The sequence below is a fragment of the Diorhabda carinulata genome, chromosome 6 (assembly GCF_026250575.1).
Source record: "Diorhabda carinulata isolate Delta chromosome 6, icDioCari1.1, whole genome shotgun sequence".
Taxonomy (NCBI): domain Eukaryota; kingdom Metazoa; phylum Arthropoda; class Insecta; order Coleoptera; family Chrysomelidae; genus Diorhabda; species Diorhabda carinulata.
The window spans coordinates 2,288,203-2,309,123 of NC_079465.1; the positions used below are offsets into that span (position 1 = coordinate 2,288,203).

General features: G+C 31.4%; 2 protein-coding genes across 5 annotated transcripts in view; one reads left to right on the forward strand and one right to left on the reverse strand.

Annotated features, from left to right (window-relative positions):
* Nucleotides 1-439: 439 nt before the first annotated feature.
* On the forward strand, nt 440-11,345 carry LOC130895648 (F-box/LRR-repeat protein 6-like). Its single transcript, XM_057803082.1, has 10 exons — nt 440-614; nt 2,448-2,818; nt 4,442-4,963; nt 5,025-5,182; nt 5,948-6,117; nt 6,513-6,638; nt 7,676-7,843; nt 7,919-8,138; nt 8,205-8,364; nt 8,418-11,345. The coding sequence occupies exons 2-10, from the start codon at nt 2,547-2,549 to the stop codon at nt 8,665-8,667; spliced, it is 2,046 nt and encodes a 681-aa protein (XP_057659065.1). The 5' UTR covers nt 440-614; nt 2,448-2,546; the 3' UTR covers nt 8,668-11,345.
* Nucleotides 11,346-12,397: 1,052 nt separating this feature from the next.
* Nucleotides 12,398-20,921, reverse strand: part of LOC130895647 (E3 ubiquitin-protein ligase UBR4) — a 32,239-nt gene continuing 23,715 nt past the window's right edge. For all 4 annotated transcript variants that reach the window (XM_057803081.1, XM_057803080.1, XM_057803079.1 and 1 more), the window contains 14 exons: nt 20,677-20,891; nt 20,294-20,461; nt 19,614-20,232; nt 19,176-19,555; nt 18,549-18,728; nt 18,266-18,490; nt 17,109-17,329; nt 15,389-15,695; nt 15,088-15,322; nt 14,788-15,031; nt 14,356-14,676; nt 13,071-13,395; nt 12,837-12,993; nt 12,398-12,765 (listed from right to left, as the gene is read on the reverse strand). In XM_057803081.1, the coding sequence (XP_057659064.1) occupies nt 12,701-12,765; nt 12,837-12,993; nt 13,071-13,395; nt 14,356-14,676; nt 14,788-15,031; nt 15,088-15,322; nt 15,389-15,695; nt 17,109-17,329; nt 18,266-18,490; nt 18,549-18,728; nt 19,176-19,555; nt 19,614-20,232; nt 20,294-20,461; nt 20,677-20,891 (3,662 nt within the window). In that variant the 3' untranslated portion in view covers nt 12,398-12,700. The remainder of the gene's footprint in view (nt 12,766-12,836; nt 12,994-13,070; nt 13,396-14,355; nt 14,677-14,787; nt 15,032-15,087; nt 15,323-15,388; nt 15,696-17,108; nt 17,330-18,265; nt 18,491-18,548; nt 18,729-19,175; nt 19,556-19,613; nt 20,233-20,293; nt 20,462-20,676; nt 20,892-20,921) is intronic.

The following is a 20,921-nucleotide window of genomic DNA, read 5'->3' on the forward strand; positions in this document are numbered from 1 at the left end:
ATAACATAAAAACCACATTCCATAAATGGCCAACTCGAGTTCCCGTTTTAACGCCATCTTTTGGTTCATGAGCGTACATGAATGTACATGAAATAACAGTTTCCTTTCGCTTTTGGCGGCATACATCAAATTTGAAAAATAAAATTTGTTGTTGGTTGTAGCGCGCCCTCTATTTGAGAATAGTGTATTTATCTACATTCAAGTATGATAAAATATTAGCTAAATATTGATTTTTTTACATAATAAAACAATTAAATTGTTTTATTATTACTAGTTTTATTTGTTTTTTTTTGAGTTTTATGGAAAATTCAAAGATTACAAATTAAAAATCTTCAAAGCAACAGAAAACTATAATTAAAGATATCTTTGTTTAACGTAATTTTAAACTAACAGATGGAATAATCTAGAAGATGGTTGGTAATAAGCTAGTTTGAGGTCGCTGCAGTCGACTTCATTTCATTTCACAAAAATAAAAAATATATCAGCATCTTGGGTAACAAGGTCATCAACATTGGGTTTGATGAGATCGAAAAGTTTTAATCTACAAAATATATAAATCGCGGCTAACATGTAGTTATAAGTGTGATTTACAATTTTGTGTTAATATATCAGAGGTGAGTGCCATAGGAAATGTTATTTCTTTGTAATGTTACAATGGATTCCTTGTATTGATAACGATTTTTTACTTTAAACCTTTCAGTAATCGTAAATATGTTGAATAAGTGGTCAATTTATGGTTTAGTGGATAGTCACGTATGATTTTGACAGCGATTGATTGTGTGAAATCAATTTCAATTGTTTAAAAAATCTGGTATTTATAATTGTTTACCACTTGTCCTTATATGAAAGTTGCGCCGAATTCAAAATTTGTTGTATTAAATTTCTCATAAAATCAAATCTGCCCGTGTATTTTTTTATTAGGTTAAATTCATTTGTTATTAAAGTACCTAGTTAACAATATAATTACGATTAAATTCATTTTTTAGTTCTAAAATTTGTGTTGTTGGCAGACCCCCCACAAACAACATATTTTTCTTAGTATGTTATAATTATTGGTAAAAAAGAGGAAACTTTAGACTCTATTATACCCATAAGTAGCTTCAATTGCTTAGTGTTTATATTGTTAATCTTAAATTATTGAAGGTTATGAAAATTTGTATGCTACATTCAGAATATGTTTAAAACTCAACCAAAAGTGCATTTATTGTAATTGCTCTATTTAATAAAAATATTTATGATTGCTTGCTATTCATTACACTTAGTTAATGATTAATTTTTTATAAAATGCTAAATTACTGCTAAAATATAGAAAATACTATTTCTTCTTCCGTTCTTTAGTATATAAATTTGAAATATACTAAAAAATTTGAAGAATAGAATAAACTGATCTAAGAATGTTTTTATTTAATTGTGCGCAATTTGAATTTAATAAATACAATTTTTGGATACAACTAAAGTGTATTTAATAGGTATGTAGTTTGGTTTGTAAGTTCCAACAAGTTTTATCAAAAAATTTTGAAGTACACTTTGAAAAGCATCAACTTCCTCCTTAATTCAAGTTTTTAACTAAATTTCTTCATACAAACCCTTGATAAGCAATACATGGTGTATCAAATTGGTTAATAAGCTGTTTAAGATGTATTCTCACATTTGGATCTGTTATCATAAAAGAAGCAAATTTATCAGATAAATTAATAATGAAAAGCTGAATTATACTCCGAAGAAGTGAAATATGGAAGGAAATTGCTTAATTGAAATAAACATACAGATAATATAATATTTTGAATGCAACAACAAAGACAAAATATGAAAAATAAAAGGAATGAGGGAATTAATAAAAAAGAGAAGGATCTAGTTTTAAGAGCTGAAATTATTGAGATTCTACTTCATCAGATGTTTAAAATTAAACTTATTTGATTTGGAATGAAGTGAAAAAAATGTAGATGAAGTTGAATTAGAAGGAAAAATGTTGCAACTATAAAATGGATTGTTTGTTTATATATTGTTGACAATAAAAATACGAATTTAAAAAGTATCAATTTGGGTAATATATAACTTATTCACGAAGGTAGTTAAATATTTTTTTGATTAAATTTTTTGAAGTATGCTGGTATAGGTGAGTGTATGTCGTAATTTGTATCATGAAAGGAAATTTAAAATAAAATGATGTAAAATAAACAAATTCTCAAAGCAACTATTATAAACATAAGCAGCTTGGATTCAGACTGTATCTAAATATAAATGCGGTAATAATGCCGAAAAAATGCAATAAATTTCATTTCATTATTCATTTTGATTCATAGAAAACAAAATAGTCATTTTGATTAAACTTGTTATTAGAATTTATCAGTTTGAAAACTCAATGGAATTGCAGGGTCTGAATTTTCATGAAATGTTAATGTAAAACAAATATATTTTCCTAAAATGATTTTTTTTCTTCATTTCAGGGGAATGCCTACGTCTCCAAAAATGTTCCTGCCGACATAATATCCACAACAAACTATTGTGCATTTATTTCATAAAATGTAATAAGAGTGGTGTGTATAATGTCCGAGATAAACTTATTAAATGAACAACCCTCAACAGAAAGTTGTTCAACAATATTAAAAAGTGACATTGAGTTAAAAACTAACGGTGAAATGTGTAACTTTCTACCTAACAATAATATATGTGAGGACATAGTGTCTTCAAACAGTGCTAAATTTGATACCGATATTGACACTGAGTGTGACACCCCACAAACTACAACAGAATCTAGTGAGCGAGACGAAGGAATGGAAGGTATAAAGGAAGATACTGAAGATGAAAGTCTTGATGGGTAAATATACAAGAATTGCATTTTGAATTGTTTTGATTTGTAATTGTAATTGCTAAGTATACGACATTATATCACTAAGTGCAAGATTTTTTAACATACCACAGGTAATAGAAAATTCTTACAATCTAATAATATTCATGGGCAAATAGCAGACCTTTAAGAAACACTCTAGATATCCATAAATGGAATTAAATTGATGTTTGATCTTCTGGTAGGTCATTGCCCTATCAAATATGATCTTCTATTCTGAAAATTTCCTGCTCATTTCTCCAAAAGACTCCTTTGGGAGGATTCTACATATTTTAAAGGCAGAACAATGAGATATAGATTCATGCAACAAAATTTCTACAGGTACAGAGCTGTTGGAAAGTCCAAATGACTCCCCAAACAATGTTTGATAATAAAATGTACTCAATTTACAATAAATTACTAAATAAAATAAAGAATATTAAGAAGAATCTAGTATCAAAAAACCTATGAGAAACTGAATAAGTAGCGTGGTGACCAGGGTATACCAGCTAGTGAGGAAGCCTTGCCAAAAAAGGAATGACTACATATTGTGAATCAGAATCCTAATGAGGCCGCATAAGATGTCACATCAACAATGAATTGAATTGATGGCTAGAGAAATTGGAAAATGTCTAGAAATGACAATAAACTGGTGGTTAGGCCTAGATACCTCCAAAGAGAAACCTTCGGAAAAATATCTTTCTTCAAAAGGAGTTTACATATAGCAGACATTGTTATGTTGTTCCGAGTTGTAGAATCATGTACAAAATATCTTTGTAGGTGAAGGTACATAACTGGAAAATCAAAATGAGTCCTCAAACAATGGTTGATAATAGAAATTAAAGAAAAGGGCAATAAAATTTACTAGAATTATCAAATTTTACTAAAAGAAATGAAAAACATTGGGAAGAATCTGGTATCAAAAAAACTATGAGGAAATTGATACTGAGGTACAGATTCTAAGACAGTGTGGACATAAACAAAAAAAATTTAACTCATCTCGGTTAGAGTTATGAAGTTGTGGTGATCAATAGAAAGTAGACTAAAAACCAGGTGGGATAAAAAAGTAAACAAAGACCTGAAAAGATTTGGAGTAATAAGAATAGTGAGACAACAAAGATAGGTATCAAATAACCACACCACTTTCTAGAAGAGACAAAAAGAAAGAAAAAAATGTGAATGATATAGAACTGAAACGATAAAAAATCTCATCCATAGGAACAGATACACATATTTGTTACTGTATTCAAAAATTAGAACAATAAATGGTTTTTAAGGATAAAAAATACTATAATTTGTCACCTGGGATTATTAATTATGTGAGGGGCATGTCGTTGTATAACAAGCTACTATTAAATCAATTTTACAAAATTTCCAATGGATTGGGGGTGTATAATAGTCTGTAATCAAAATGGGAATTGGATATACCTTTCCAGGATTAATATTATATCATTTTAAAACGTATTTTAGATTATTTTTATTTTGGACACATTGAATTTTTTATCAAAACCAATTAACCTTACAAAAGTTTAAATTTTTTATTTATATGTAGGGTAGCCACGGCTCCCTAATTCTTTCCTGCAGACACCCATGTTACAAATGTATAATTTTCAGTAAATTCCATCCGGATCCAGATTCTCAAGAAGAAGACGAAGATCCATATAACATCAACAATGATAAGTCCTTTGATGATGATGTCAATTATGAGCCATGGGAACATAGGAACGGTGTTGTGAAAAAAAGTAATAAAAAGAAAAAATTATCGAGCGGCCCGGGGAGGGGCCGTCCAAGAAAAGCTCTCGTGACCATGTACCATAGCCAGATCAGTGGAGATAAAAATGCCATAAAAATTCGAATCAAGAAAAGTAATTTTTGCACCCAGATACCGCCAAGTAAAAAGAAATCTGGTAGACGGAAAAAACACAAAGGGAACTCGGACACAGACGCATCCGATTATGAAAAGAAGCCGAAACGTTCTAAACCTTCCAACACTGAAAATGACGTATCTAGTACCCAGGAACAAGAACCATTGGAACAAAGTGTATGGGGAGATCCTGAAAAACTTCCAGCTTCAATATTAGAGAGGATATTCGATCATGTTGTCGTTCAGGAAGGTTGTCTACCTTCACTTGTAAGGTAAATTTAAAATTATTACAGTAATTTCAGATTATCCACACTCTTCACATTATTTTTACAGATTTGGTAAAGTTTGTCGTTTATGGCGGGACGTTTCAGTTACACCGAAACTGTGGCATAAAGCTGATTTGAACTATGTTAAAGAAAAATATAGGACCGACCTACGACTTCATTGGCTCATACTGAACAGACTTGTAGAATGTCAGGATTTAAATATGGGTAAGTAGATCACTTCTATCTATTCTTATCTATCTGTAACACTTTCGTTGGGGCCACGAGATCATCTCGAATAGCTGCACTAGAAGCGACTATAAATCTCCCAACTCTCCATATAATATTGAAAAGCGTGGCAGAAAAAACTTCACTCAGAGTGTTCAGAAATAAGGAAAATTATTAAACCTAGGTAAAATACCAAAAACTTTAGCTTTGAGAAAAAATTCACCTCAATGATAAGTTGGAAGGAGGAATGAACATAAAATGCTACACAGGTGGCTCTAAAACAGAAGACAGAACTGGAATGACAGTGTACAGACCTTGAAGCAAACACTCTGAAAGCCTTGGCAACACATCAAGCTTTTTTCAAGCAGAAATATGTGAAATTGAAAAATGTGTCGAGTTCAGTCTAGATAGGAACTATCGCAAACAGTAGATTATCCTGTCTGATAGCCATTAGAACTCTAAGCTCCCAAACTAGTTTGAGAATGTTGACAAGTTGAACGAGCTGTTGAAGAAAAATAAAATAAAAATTTGAAAAGTTTTAAAATAACCTCAAATTACTACACCAGAATAATTTTTTTATTTATTTCTAAAAATAGTGTTTAGGAAACTTTATTAAAAGTGAAATTTCATACTGAAAAGTAGGTTCCTTGTGTCTGTGTTATTTTGTTGTGCCTAAAAGTTTTGCTTATCATTAGATTGTCGCCCCTCTTTGATTAGTAACTTTCTTAAATCGATATATGAGTTATATTTTTTTATGTTTAATAGGCGAATGGAAAATTCGTGACATCCAAGCCTTTTTAGAAGCCCTATGTGAGCATTGTACTAAATTGAAAGGTCTTAATTTAAGTGGATGGAAAGGTATATCGCCTGATCACTTGAAATGTATTTCTACCGAAAGCAAAACTTTAGAACGTTTAGATTTGTCTTCTATAAATGTAAGTATTGATAATATAATATTTATTATTTAACAACAAGTATATTTAAATTTTTCTAATTGAAATTACTTTACTTTCATTAGTTAATCTACTCTAATATACTTTAGTAATAGGATACATTTGAACTACTAATCAGATGATCTGTTTAAAAACTGATTTTAATTATTTAAAAATGTATTACTGGAATATTTTATACTTACTTATACTTATTTTGTTTACAATTCAGGTTTTCTAAGAATAACTTTGTTTTTATTAGTTTGATCGAGTCTACTTTGTATAATTTTAGTAATACATTTGAACTACTAGTCAGATGATCTGTTCAAAAACGGTTTTTAATTATTTGAAAATAAGCTATTGGAATATTTAATATTTATTTATACTTGTTTTGTTCACAGTTCACATCCCCAATAAATGCACAACCATTAGTTAATTTAACACAAAGTATGGGTGGTCGTTTAACGCATCTAGTGCTGGCACACAATAAAATCGCTAACTTTTCACAAATTATGGCAGCAATTTCTGTAAGTATTTTTTTTATACAATGATAATATAGGTATTAAATTGAGAACAAAAAATCTGAAATTTTTTGAAATGTAATGTAAATAAAAGGACAGACTAGTTCATGTTTTTGGATACTGTTTTTTTTCAATTTTTTTGAATGCTATTTTTAATTAAAACTACTACTGATTATTTGAAATTGAAAGCAAAATCATCATTGAATAGTTTAATATAAAAATTTGGTAGTTATACGAGGTAAAATCAAAAAGAATACGATTTTTAGAGAAAACCGTCTAATTATTTGAAAAAATTATTATTGAATAGTTTATATAATCTTATGAAAAATTCTTGAAGTGAAACATAAAAATTTTTATCTTTATACATGATATCATCAAAAAGTATTCAATTTTTGAAAAATATACAAGGTACAATCGAAATCTTTATAAAAAAACTTCTTTTCTTAACCAATTGTAGATGAGGTTGTCGTTTCTGCACCTATACCTAGAAAATATTAACATCTCATTGTTTTACTTCCAAAATACATACATTTCTAACAAAGGAGAATATTTCTATGGGGATTTTTATGTTTCACTTGCCAAGGTGCTAGTACTACTCCTTTTAGTGAAACACCATGCCTATCTTTTGGATTGTCTTCGTTCATTATTGATATTACATCTCATTAGGCCATAATAGGTCCTAGGTATGGAGTCGTTGCCACTGAACTACAATTATCAGTTTATTTATTTGATATAGTTGATAGAGTTTTGATCTACAAAGTTGTTAGATTCGTTTTACGATAATTGAGATCTTCTAATCAATAAATTTTTCTAAAACTTGTACAAATATACAGAAAGTATAAATGTCATACCATATGGAGATCATCCCACATTAATTATGGAAAAAATTAATCGAGGAACTGTTTGTATTATGTCTAATTGGTAAATAAGAAAATAGAAGTGAATGCGAAAACTATACGAAGTGAATATGAGCGAAAAACTGAAAATAAATAAAGAATAAAATGAATCAGGGGAAGTGACGTGGTTTGTTTGAATTTTTTCAGACAAATTGTCCGAATTTGCATCTTCTGGACATCTCAAATATCAGGACGTTTGCTCACAACATGTCTTTGTTACATATTGAAAAATTACAAATTGGTTGTCCTGATTTGAGGGTTCTAAGAATCACTAATAGTCAAATTTGGTTGGCAGCAGCTAGTCTAACGGAACAAGTGAGTAATATACTATTTATGTACATTGAATTAGTTGTTAATACTAATTATTTTCATTATGTTTAATCACGTTAGGTAGCCTCACCAGGTTTTCCTCGATTGGAAGAACTATCTCTTGCAGGATTAGAAGAGGATCAAACTACTACATCCCGATCTGTAGATGATGATTGTATTGAACGTTTGTTAAAAAATAGTATGAAACTTCGACTGTTAGACGTTAGAGGATGCAGCAAACTTACCGATTCTGGTTTAGTAAGAGTACCGGCTTGGGACCTTGAACATTTATTTTTAAGTGGTAAGTAAAATATTACGTTCACTTTTCATATTATTATTATTACTGATTTGTTTTATTTATTTTTAGCTTGTTATATAACTAGATTACAAAATTCCGGTTTGGAGTTGATTGTTCAAAAATGGTCTCACAGTTTGGTTGAGGTCGATTTGGCTTGGAGTACTGCTACAAATCCATTAGACGCTGCGGTATTAGCTCTTGCTGAAAAAGGATCCGAATCAAAATTAAGGTAAATAATTTTTTAGGAAAATCATTTCAATTAACACACTTTTTCTTTTTTAGATTTTTGAATCTTTGTGGATCCTCCGTCAGCCTTGAACCAGTTAAAGCAGTATTGGAAAAATGTCCGAAATTGTATTCGATAAATTTACAATCGTGTCGGGCGTTACCTCGCGGTATAAAACGTCTTTACACTGGTAGTCAAGTTGATGAATTGCGCAAAAGTTTACAGGATAAGCCAAAGACTGAAGCGAGCGAATCGGAAGCAGACCAGTCACCGGCGCAAACTACAGTATCTCCCAGAAACGAGTAAAAAGGTTGTTGAGTATATATTTTCTCTTCTTTTTAATTTTTTTCTCATTTCTGATTTTATTATTTTATTATCAATTAATAAATTTGTTGAGCAAAAGTGGGATCACATTATATTTAAAAAAAAAATGAAGTGAATATATTTGAATTATGTTTTTATTAAATTTTATATAGATTGACAAATGATTATTTTTTACATAATTTTTATTTATTCAGTTAAACTGAGACTAATGCCGACTACACCCTGTAAATATATATTATTTTGGTTATGGTGCTCTGTATATCTACAAATTTCATTTTTACCCTATTCCAGGATACATCGAAAAATAAAAATCAAACCGTTTACAATATTTTGTCCAAAATACTCTCTAAATGTTCAGTTCCATTATTAACTGCAGTGATATCTTCTATTGGTGTCAACTAAAGAGTACGTAAAAGTAGGAGTTATCCAAATAAGTGACATCTCCTAAACTCCATTTACATAATTCTGGTATTTTGCATGATTTTTGACAGTGTATGAAACATTACGATGACAATTTTTTCTTGGATGTTATCTAGGCTCCTTGGACTTGAAAATTTTCTAGATTTAAAAAAATGTCTCATGACTTTATAACCAGTATATCAGAGATTATGTTGCCAACTTTTTCTTGTACATTGGTCTCTATATCTTGTAGAGTACTTGGACGGTACATATTCATGTTCGAAAACCCCCAACCGTTCCAAATTGTCCTCAGTGCTACCTCAAAACACTGTCTTCTTGCAACCAAATATATGCTCAATTCAACTCATCTAGTTTTGAGAGGGATTTTTGGAATATGTATATATATTTATATACATATTAATACTAATTTTATAAAATAAAATTAATTTTTGGCGTGATGAAAACTGAAAAGCTGATTTTAAAAAAAAATATTTTGCATTTTTACTTTATTTAATAATTTACTGGAAATTGTGCATTTAATGATTGAAAATCATTTCGAAGTTTATTGTTATTGTGAAACAAGTCATTTGACATTGAATTTGTATGATTAAATATACAGTGTAGTTCAGAATTTAGTACATTAATTTCTGTAATTATAAAACTGAACAAGTAGGAGAAGATGCAACCTCATTTTTTCAAATATGTGCTAATTTTGATTAATTTCGTACTCAATTATCCTATTTTTCATGAAGACGAGGTGGTTTGGAGAATTTATTTGCATTGTATCAATTCGATAGATATAACTAAAATGAAAATTACTTTAATCATAACTATCACTTACTATCAATAATTAAAATGTATTCATATGACTTAAAATTAATTATTATAATGTCTTATAAACACTCCTATATTATAAACTCTGTAAAGAAAAAAAGTTTGGTGGATATTTGAAAAAAATAAAGTTCTAATTCACCTTTCGAAGGGTTATTTTTCAAAGACGAATTAATGTACTTAATTTTGGATTACCTTTTATATTTAATAATACAAATTTAACGTCAATATGGATTGTTTGACAATAAGATTTATATCAATTTATAAATAAAAAAATTGCTTATATTAAGCACTTTATTTAATTTTTTTTCTCGGTATATTCACTTCAATTGCTCTGTATTTAAAAAAAAATATTTTTTTGAAAATGTTTACTATTTAAAAAAATTATTGTTAAATATATTTATTGGTTATTTTAATTATTATTAATATGTGTTGGAATATTATGTAAAATCATATCGAAATAATTGAATTTGATTTATCTGAACTGAAAACTTAATACAACTCAGAATTCAAAACTATGGAATCTATTTTGAAATTTTTAAATGAAGTGGTTTTTGGAAACCGTGATTGGGTTGAAATGATCATGATTTGGATGTCCGGAAAGTGATCACTTTCAACTTACGTTCGGAAACTGATTAGGGATTAAAGTTTCCGAAAAATTTTTGCTAGCCCCCTCTATAATTTAGTAGTTAAGGAATAAATGTGAAGTTTTTCTTGGGAAAATTTAGTTTAAAATAGGAAAGTCAAATTTTAGTTTTCCTTTAAACAGTGTAATTGTGTTAGTATAAACAGTATGTTCAGACATAGTCCTGATTAGTTTCCGAAAAGTTCTGCATTTAAGTCAAAAACACAACCTTGAAAAGCAGAATGTTCCTCCACTCCTAGATCAGATTTTCGTGTCAAAAAAAAAAGAAAATCAAAAATAACAAAATCAAAATAACGATTTTCATAGTTAAGGTTCGAGTAACAGTGGGCACTACAAAATAATCAAAATTATAGACAAAATCCTGTTTTTTTATAAGACAATTTTTGGGATGGTGGAGATTCTATAGTAGTGAATTCTGGAAGATGTAATTGAAAAATTTGCCATTTTTGCTTCAACTAATCTATATTCTAGAACAGTTGTTTAAAAATTTTGTATTTATTGTAATTTTAGGCTTTATTTAATTTTATAAATTTTATATTGATATTAAAATTTATTCTAATTAAGGTAGTTTAAAATGAAACAAATTATATATACATATTTATATATATTTGTTATATTTTCTTTTTGTAATTTTAGGAAATATAAAATTGTACAGTACCTGTCTTTTAACAAAAAAAAATGGTATAATATATAAAGGTACCCCAAAGTTATGTCTAGTTTATGTGGGTATCTTCAGAGATGTATGAAACGACAGTTTTTTGTAATAAAATAGAAAAAATTACAACTGTGTTTTTTTAAGTACCTAATTTTATAAAAATTTAAAATTGCTTAGAATAATCGTACATTTTATGCTTGACTAGCAAATTTAAACCAAACAAAAATAGTAAAGAAGTAATTGGGCCATTATGTTGTAGCCTTAAGGTCCCTGGCTGTAGAATCTTCCTCAAGAAGCGGTATTTGATCTAAATTAAAATACACTTAGCAGCAAACTAACCACACACTAGATTTGGTCTATTGGACGTACTCCACCTCATTTTCACAAAGATCAATTTAGAATTGAGGTCACTAGGAGGAGGATGAATATGTATAACAAACCTCCCTAAATCATCCCCCTAATGCTCCATAGGATTCATATCGAGAGATCGAGCAGGCCAGTCCAGAACCGTGATTCCAACTTGCTCTTAGTAATCGGTAACAATTTTGACAGTATGTGGATAAGCATGTTTCAAAATGAATTGGTCATCAATAAATAAGGAATCACGGCATCTAGAAATACTTCCTCGATGTACTTACAAGCAGTCAGAGCCCAATGAATATCTGTTCATTGAGTACATCGAGCAAATCGCTTAGCTGATCGCCTCCACACTCTGTATAGATCGTTGATAGTTGATAGAAAAGTCCCTCATTGCTTTACAGTACAACGAGAATGCTGGTCTACATTCGAAAGAATCATTATTCTGGACCAAAATAAAAAAATAAGTATATTAATGACAGAAAAGACTTGATTAATAAATTATGTGTCTGGTTTTATTTGCTATTGAGTTTATTTTCAACCGATATTCAGATGAACATTTAATAATAAACTGTCTTTTTAAAAAACACAGTCAGTACAAAGCAGTAATATAGTAACAAATACTGCATACTATTAGATAACCTCACTTTTCTTAAGAAAGCTTTCAATGACTTGGGGATGGGGACATTGTGCTTTATCGGGTAAGTATGGTTATGTGATTTTCTAAAATTTTCTGGATTTCAGTCATTCAAACTCCTTTTACCCCATTATCATGGAAATAATTGACTTAATCAAAAGAATAAGTAAATAAAATTTAAAAAAAATCTGTTAGTTTTGGATTTATTACAAATGGCCAAACATGACAGAGAACTTATTTTCATAATATTCGGTAGTATATCGAAGATAACGCGTTCTTCTTCAAATTTAAAAAAATTAAAAGATTTTAGTAATTCAAATAATGTAATTAAATCAATAATAGTTACAATAATTTAGTTTTTTTCCTAAAACTTCAACGATAAGCGAATATATACTACATTTATTTAGGTTACAACCTAGCAGCAAGCGATTAGTAAAAACAGTGTACAGCCTTGTTTACAGTTTAAATTCGGAAAATTTTTACAGATTTTTTAAGGTATCCCATTCAGTAGATCACTTATATAAGTATCGGGACTGGTTATAACATCAAGTAAACCTGAAAAGAAAAAATAGAAAGTAAAATAAATTTGAATAAAACACATATATGAGAAACAAACTGTAACTCACCTGTCACATCACAGAATTCAGAAAAGGAAGTACACGGTAAAAATTCATCAGTATAAGCAGCCAATAACTTCTCAGAAGACTTCATTAAAGCTTCGTCGTTATGTCTGATATAATCTGCTAAATTATTCGACCACTGTTCATCTGGACCGCTTACAGTCTACAACAAAATATTCGTTCACCAAATTTTAAAAAACTATATTACTATTAATCTTGTTTGAAAAGCATTAGACTTACCTTAAAGAAATAATTATAAATCCCATCGATAATTCCAAAGAAAATCAAATATGGTTTATAAACTGCATAATCCTTGACTGTTTTATCCGATAAAGTTTTGACGGGACCTATCGGTTGACAATGTCGAGCGTGCGCTAAAATTATTAACCTCCTAAGGTGAGATAGCCGATGCATTTGCCACTGTTGTTGAGAATGAAGTAAAATTGACATTGTAGCCCAATAAAGGGGACCTTCTGCATCATAAGACGATTCTATCCATTTCTCAACGTTGGTAGTTTCCAAATACAACATCAAATTAGCTTCTTCCCTCTTATTCACTCTAGTTCTAAAATATTTTTCAATGAAAGTAATAAATGTATAGAATTTTGATAAGTAAAAAAGAAAAAATTCTCCTCCGACGGATAAGATTGTCTACCATAAACATAATTTTTTCTAGATGCACTCAAATGTAAGAAATTTCAAAGTAAATAATCGTCTACTTTCACAATTTTTAATCTTTATGTTTATAAGAGATTAAAATGTTTCAATAGACCATCCAAACCGTTTGAGTTCAACAGTTAATTCAAGTATGTTGAAATGTTTATAAAAATAGTAGTTTATGGTGAGCCACAATTGTTAAAGTCGCTGAAATATTAATCAGATCTTAATACAGAAAAAAATAATCCCCGATCATCAGTTTATCTTCCGAAATGAACATAAAACAAGTTTATAGGTTAGTTAACGAAATCAATACAGGTCTAAACGCCTCTTCAGCCTTCCTAGACATATCTCGAACATTAGATAAGGAATGACAGTTCCTTTCTCATCTCTACTATGAAACTTCACTTAGATCATATATAATAGACAGATACTTCCTTGTGAAACATGCCAATGAATACCCAATTCCTTCTGGGGTCTCCCAGAGGTGTATTCTCGGACCTTCTTGCTCAAAACAACCGTTTATTGGTCATATATCGAAAGTATAACTAAACAATAAAGTGTTGCTTTACAAAACCATCCTATAACCTGGTCGAAGCACGGCATACAATTATGAGGCAATGCCAGCAGCTCAAACAAAGCAATCCTTCAGAGGTTTCAAAATAAAAGTTTTGAGAACTACTGTTAATGATCTTTACTATGTAACCAATAACATGATATCCTCTTAGAATCCATCAAATCAGTGGCGGAATGTCAGTGCATTGGCTTAAACATTGTTGTCAAGTGATCTCACTACAAATGTGATAATTCTCAAATATTTCTCATCGTTTATTACAAATTTTGTGAACATAAAAATAGTTTTACTCACGTATTTATCACATATAAAGCCACGTGTATTAAATATGGTATCAAGTGCATATTACTCTGCGGACCACCACCACCGGTATCTTCGTGGAAGGATTTTTCTTGTGCAAATTTCAATATCAATATTTTTAAATCGTGAATGGTGGAATTGTGTCCTATATCTCTGTGATTGGTGCTTTCTTGCAGGTAAGTGTTGTGCCTGGCGAGACAACTAGCAAATGATGATTCGGGAACTTGAGGTCCCCATAATGGCAAGAGACCATTACATTTCGTATTTGCGTTTTGAAGAGCTGCAGATTCCCATTCGTCACGAGCTCTTGCCAATCTATAGAAATCAAATTATTTATTATTGATTGATAGGACTAATTGTCGCCTGATGGTAGAATATATTTTTTTCTTACTGAAGAATATATATCGCAATAATGATCTACTTTACCTTACTGCACTCATATGACAATCGATATGAACAATATTAAAATGACTAACGGTGCTGTATCCAACAGTTTTCCTCGGTTTGGCTTCGAATTCATCCACATTACACCTTTTTGTGAACGTGTATAATCCTAAAACTTTGGTGGCTTGATATTCGTATCCTTCTCGACAAATACAACAAACCAAACCAGATTCGTCACCTAATTCTTCGATTTGTTGAAGAATATTTGATTTCGCCGTCACTTGACCTACACAGAAAATAATGATGAGTGATGATAGAATATATACTATTAACTAAACTTACCTTTGTCGTTGGTTCTCATTCCTAATTGACCGAGTTGTTTTTCTCTCATGGCCATTGCAAGTCGTTTCTTTTCCGATCTGGTGAAATCTCTAACGGCGTCTATTTGCTTGGCAACGTCCGGGTTAGTACATAGTGCCTCTAGTAGATTCTCCGCCAAAGAACCGACGTGTTCGTCAGATGATACTTGCTCTAATCTATGGATAATAGGAATCGTTTCGGCAGCAGCTACCGCCAACTAAAACAACAAAATAAAATATTATTCCCTAAAATCTAACGGTCAGTTTATATTGTTTTTTATTACCTGTGTTTTTTCGTGACTATGCGCTAGACCGGTTAAGAATCTTAAAATATACTTCAAGGCCGGTTTAGATATGAAATCTTTCAATTCATCGCTGTCAACTCTAAGTAAAGTCGGTTTAACGCAAGGCGCATGCTTTGTGATGTACTCTACGGCGTTTTTAACTACATCTAATGAAATTATATAATCTTTTAGGGTATTTCCGATAGCGTTCTTTTCTATACTGTTTGTTAAAACACAAAACATTTCTAATTTCTGTTGATCCTCCGGTGTGTGATCCGAATCGTATTTGTTGAAATCCAGGACGGAGCTACAATATATATATATATACAATGAAATACTACACCAAATTCATCAAGATTATACTTAATACAATAGATAAGAAGATGGGATAAAAAAATACAACATGATTTAGACACAGTGCCAATATTTGATCAATTAGGACTAGAACTGTTTATAAGAATCTGTAAATTGTTGGCAAACATCTGGGAACAAAAATATATAGATATATATTGAAAGAATAGAAGACCAAAACAAGGAGATCTAACAATGTGTACGAATAGCTGCGACCGTTACCTCCAAAGTGTTGATAATTCATAATAGTAGTCAAACACATAGGTCTTCCGATAGGCCCGTGGTGCTGTACTTTACATTACCAAAGACAGATGTCATTAGACAAGTTGTGAAGCTCGTCCAAGTATTTGAACCGCGCTAGTGTGAGTACTGGGCACTCACATATGACGTGGTCTGCAGTTTCATCTTCCTCGATGCACCAAAGGCACTTCGGGACGTCCGTGATGCCCTTAGTGTGAAAATTGCGTTTTACATAACCGTATTCGGTTAAGAGACCAGTCACTAGTCGAATTTCACGCCTATTTAATTGGGGCAATGGTTTGGTAATACAGGCAGAAGCTCCGCAGAACCTGCTTTGCGAGTAGACCGTTAAACGAGCTGTATCTCGGAGCCATCACTCACCAGATAACCGTGAGTTTCTGTAGCCGTGATTAAGTATCGCGCGTTTACGTTTTATTACACCGAATAACTTTGTTTGAAAAATAGTAGCGTGTTCCTCAAGATTCGTTTATTTTGGATTGTCTTCCGCAGAACCTGCTCCGGCCCCTTTATTTATCCTAGAGGTGTCTGTATAACAGATATCTATTATTGAGTACAGAGGACTTGGAGTCATCAGTCCATTGCTCTCCCTCAGTGATGTATGTCTCCAAGCACTTATTATTAACGGTCGTAGACGCCATTTGGTCACTGTCAGACATTCACCCGTGGCCAGCGTCTAAATTTTTCAAATTCAAATCACTCTAATCGAAGTTGGGAGACCTAGTAGGACTTCACAGGCTCTAGATGGGGTTGAAGGCATGGACACAGTGATAATGAGACATGTGAGGCTCTGAACTCTATCCAGCGGCACTCTTGGTTTTGTTTTCACCATATAGGACCACCACACGATGGCCATGTACGTGAGAAGGGGTTTAACCATTGAGGTATATATCCAGTGGAGGATCTTAGGTACAACGTACACGTACAACCGAAGCCCCAGAAGATTATTTATTAATTATTGACTTAGAACATTTCTTTTTTTATTTCTACATAGTTTCTGGACAATTTTCACTTCTATATGAATATTAATTTTTTTTTTTTAATTTAATGTAACCTTGTAACATCCAAATCTTTGGACGCTATTGTATTTGATCCGACGAACCAGGCATACCTGAAATGATCTAGTAGAATTTTCATCTTTTCTTCATTTCCGTATACCAAAGCTGCTAATACTCTGGTTAAATGGACTAGAACGGAATTGCTTTTAATTACTTGCTGATTAGTACATGACAGTAGAGATTTCACATAATCCGCACTTCCTAGCGTTTTCGAAAACTCTTTAAATTTCTCTTCAGGTTCACTGGTAGCTTTCGACAAAATCGTTTCCATTATCTACAAAACATATTCAATTTAACATGGGACACAAATAGAATACCCAGAGATTGGAAAAAAAAATCAAATTCATAGAGTTGACATCTGCATTTGACTCGATAGATAGAAAATTGGTATGTGGAAAGTTCAAAGTTCATATAGACGGAAGAACATGTTAATGAAACAATGAGTTTTAGTCCTCTTCTCTCCTCTTCTATATATACTTGATATGATAAAAACAATAAAAAAGAAGAAGAACCATCAACTGGAAACAATAATTGGATACAGAAACCTAGAACCGGTGAAAATAGACGGATTTGTATATGAAGACGATATAGTAGAAGATACATTTAACAAAATGGAAGAAAAAGTAGACATATGGATAAATGCAATTGAACAAATGCAGAAGGATGGTAGACAATCAAACATGGGGAAGTTTTGATAATAAAAGAACAAAAAATAGTAACTTTTGAATACCAGGAGAAGAAAAAAATAGATAACGAAGAAAAGGAAATCAAATATACCAAAATAAATACAAGAATAAAAGAATACGGCTTGATAACTGTACCCATGTTAATATATGAAAATGACACTTCGGTAATGAACAAAATAGTAGCGGAAACAACTAAGGAAAATAGCAGGGAAAACGAGAATGGATAGGATAAGAAATGAGGTAATTAAAGAGAAACTTGAATAGGAACAAAAATAGTTGAAATATATTTAAGATACATAAAGATAAGAGCACCGCAAAGCCTAATAAGGAAAATGACAAAAGCAAAAAGATGACAGAAAGACCAAGGACAACTTAGTTACAACAAGTAGCACAGGAAGAAATAGGAAAATAATACTGCAAATGAATAAGTAGCAAAGGATCGGAAAGAAATCGCAATGTTCAAAAGGGTATAAAGAGTTCTACAGAAGAAGAACCGAATTTAATATGTTAACGATAATACTTACGTCTAATAGTTGCTCGGTGACTCCCGTTTGACTAGAATCCCTATCGCTATTCAAACACAGTTGCAAAGTACGCAAAAATACTTCCATCGATTTCAATTGAGGTTGTATTAAAACTTCTTGACACCGATTAACTTTAACACACAACCTAAATAATTTTAACAACACCTGTAAAAGAGGCCTGGCTCTTGTAACACTTTGAATAGCTCCCAATCTCGTTACCATTATCTGAAATATCAAAACGTTCCAATAAAAATCACTAATTTATAAATATTTATATACGTACTTGTAATCCTCCACAATCGGCTAAAACATTCGCCATCTTGTAGACTTCTTCATTATCAATATCACTTTGAGATTTATTATTCAAATTTTCTATAAATTCTTCGGTGGCGTCTCCCAAAAGTCCTCTCATTCTGTACACAATCCGCATAGGTTCGTGGTCACCGCCCTCAGCCAACCAAATCTACAAACAAAACGTTCATATCGCACGTACAACGGACACTTGGAATCGCTTAACTACGACGTCACATTAATATAAGACAAAAATTAGGTAATCAGAGACGATACGTTAATGGAGGGTTATTTTGTATCACTCAACTAGATGATTAACAGATCCTAACGGTTCCCAACACAAGAAGTTGTATCTCTGTGTCTGGGTAGGAAATTATTATGTTCAAACTGTAGTCTCCCATTGCGTATCTAAAGTCTAGCATAAAGAACCAGAGAATAAAAATTGATGTACAATACAAACCAAATAAAACAGAAAATACAATTGGCGGTTCAGCAACTTAATTCTTCACCTTCTTCTTTACTTGCAAATTAAAGTACAACCTATGGAATATCCACACTGCAAACATCACTCAAACTACTCAAGTGTACTTGCAGTTGCTTTTTAGATGAAAAAAATTACCTTTTTATATACATCTTTAACTTGTAAATCCAAACTCATAATCTTATTATTAACCAACAATTCCATTCCGTTGTCGTCTTCTAAAAGCGCGACCAATTCACAATCTTGACAAATCTTGTTTTTAACGTCTCTCATTAATGGTCCCAATCCAGCTTCGAGACTACAATAAGGATTTCCCAACATTCTACCTTGTAAAAAGTCTTCCTGTTGCGGATCCTTTTCTAGAGTTAAGAAAAATTCACCTACATCATTTTCTTCTGGATATATTATTGAACAGAGCCGTTCAAATATAAAAACTGGCGTTAGAATATCTTGGAGACTGTATCGTTCCACAGTTTTAATACAGACTGACATGAAAGCTTTAGTTTCTTCTTCCGTACCTTAAAAAAATGATTTATCAATAGAAATGAGAAGAATAATCTACTGAAATTAATCTACCTGTAGTCATATCTTCTAATAAATCCAAAAGCTTTTCTTGAGTATCGTCTATCAACCTGGTTCTTTGTACCACGAGTCTTCTCAAAGATAAATATCCATTCAAAACAGCTCCAACTAATCTACCTTTATATTGCCGTCTAATAGCGGCATCGTCCAAGAAAGAAGACAACAATTCCGTGATCTGGTTCAAAGCGTAACCTTGAGCCAGATCCGAAGTTAATGTCGTTTCTTCAAGTATATGTAGTTGTTCAATTTCTACGGTTATTAAATGTGCTAACATCAAAAGTACACCGTTAATAGTTAGGTACTGTTTCCAAGGGGCTTCTTGAATTAGATTTTGATAAATAGCTAAGAATTCCGCAGCGCTTTCACCGGCTGTGCTAAGTTGGACTAAGAAATTCGTGAGAAGGTCCAATATGTCACGTTTACGTTCGAAACTACTGCACATCATTTCTACGATATTACAAGCTACTTGACGCGCCAAGCGTGAACTAGAATTAAACATGACAGCTTTTAGCCAAGAGGTATCGTGAAGATTCAGCGTTTTGCTGGTGTATAATTTTTTGGAGTTTCTTCGCCATTTTCGCCAATATTTTTCCGCTAGGTAATATTTTCTTGTCTATAAAATAAAAAAAAAAAGTAAATGTATTGAAATATACATTGAAAATTCAATAAGTTACCTCATCTTTGCTGGGTTTGATTATAGTAGAAGATTCGGGTGATTTAGGGAATCTAGATTTCCAACCGTTGAATGTATGTTCCTGATCTTTTTCTAAAAATTTACGAACGTCTACCGTCTCACCAGATAACGCCATATTTTGTATACTACTAACGCTATTTAATTTATCCTGAAAAATAATAATTTTAAATATTTGGGGTATATAAAAAAGCAGTACATTAATGATGAAAAAGAAGAAGAATATAGCGGATTTATAATTGGAAGTTCCTTCGCCACGGGAGAACATATTAAGATCTAAATAATTAGAACTGCAGCAACAGGAGTGATAATTAGGCATCGCACAACGTCGTGGGACATTCAGAATTAAAAAAAAAATAGTTTTACCTTATTTTTTTTATTATTAATTTCAGGCGTTTTCATTAGACTTTGTAAAATTTTCAAGCATGGTAAAATTACAGATTCCATCACCAAGGGATTCTTGGAATCTTCACATGCTTTCAAAAACAGTCCCATCATGCATTGTAATTTCAGTTCCCAGCAATCGTCTTCTTTTCGCACCATTGCAGCCAACAGAGCTATTTCATGCCGAACGCTTGTACCTGAATACAATTAGAAACAATGTTAATGAA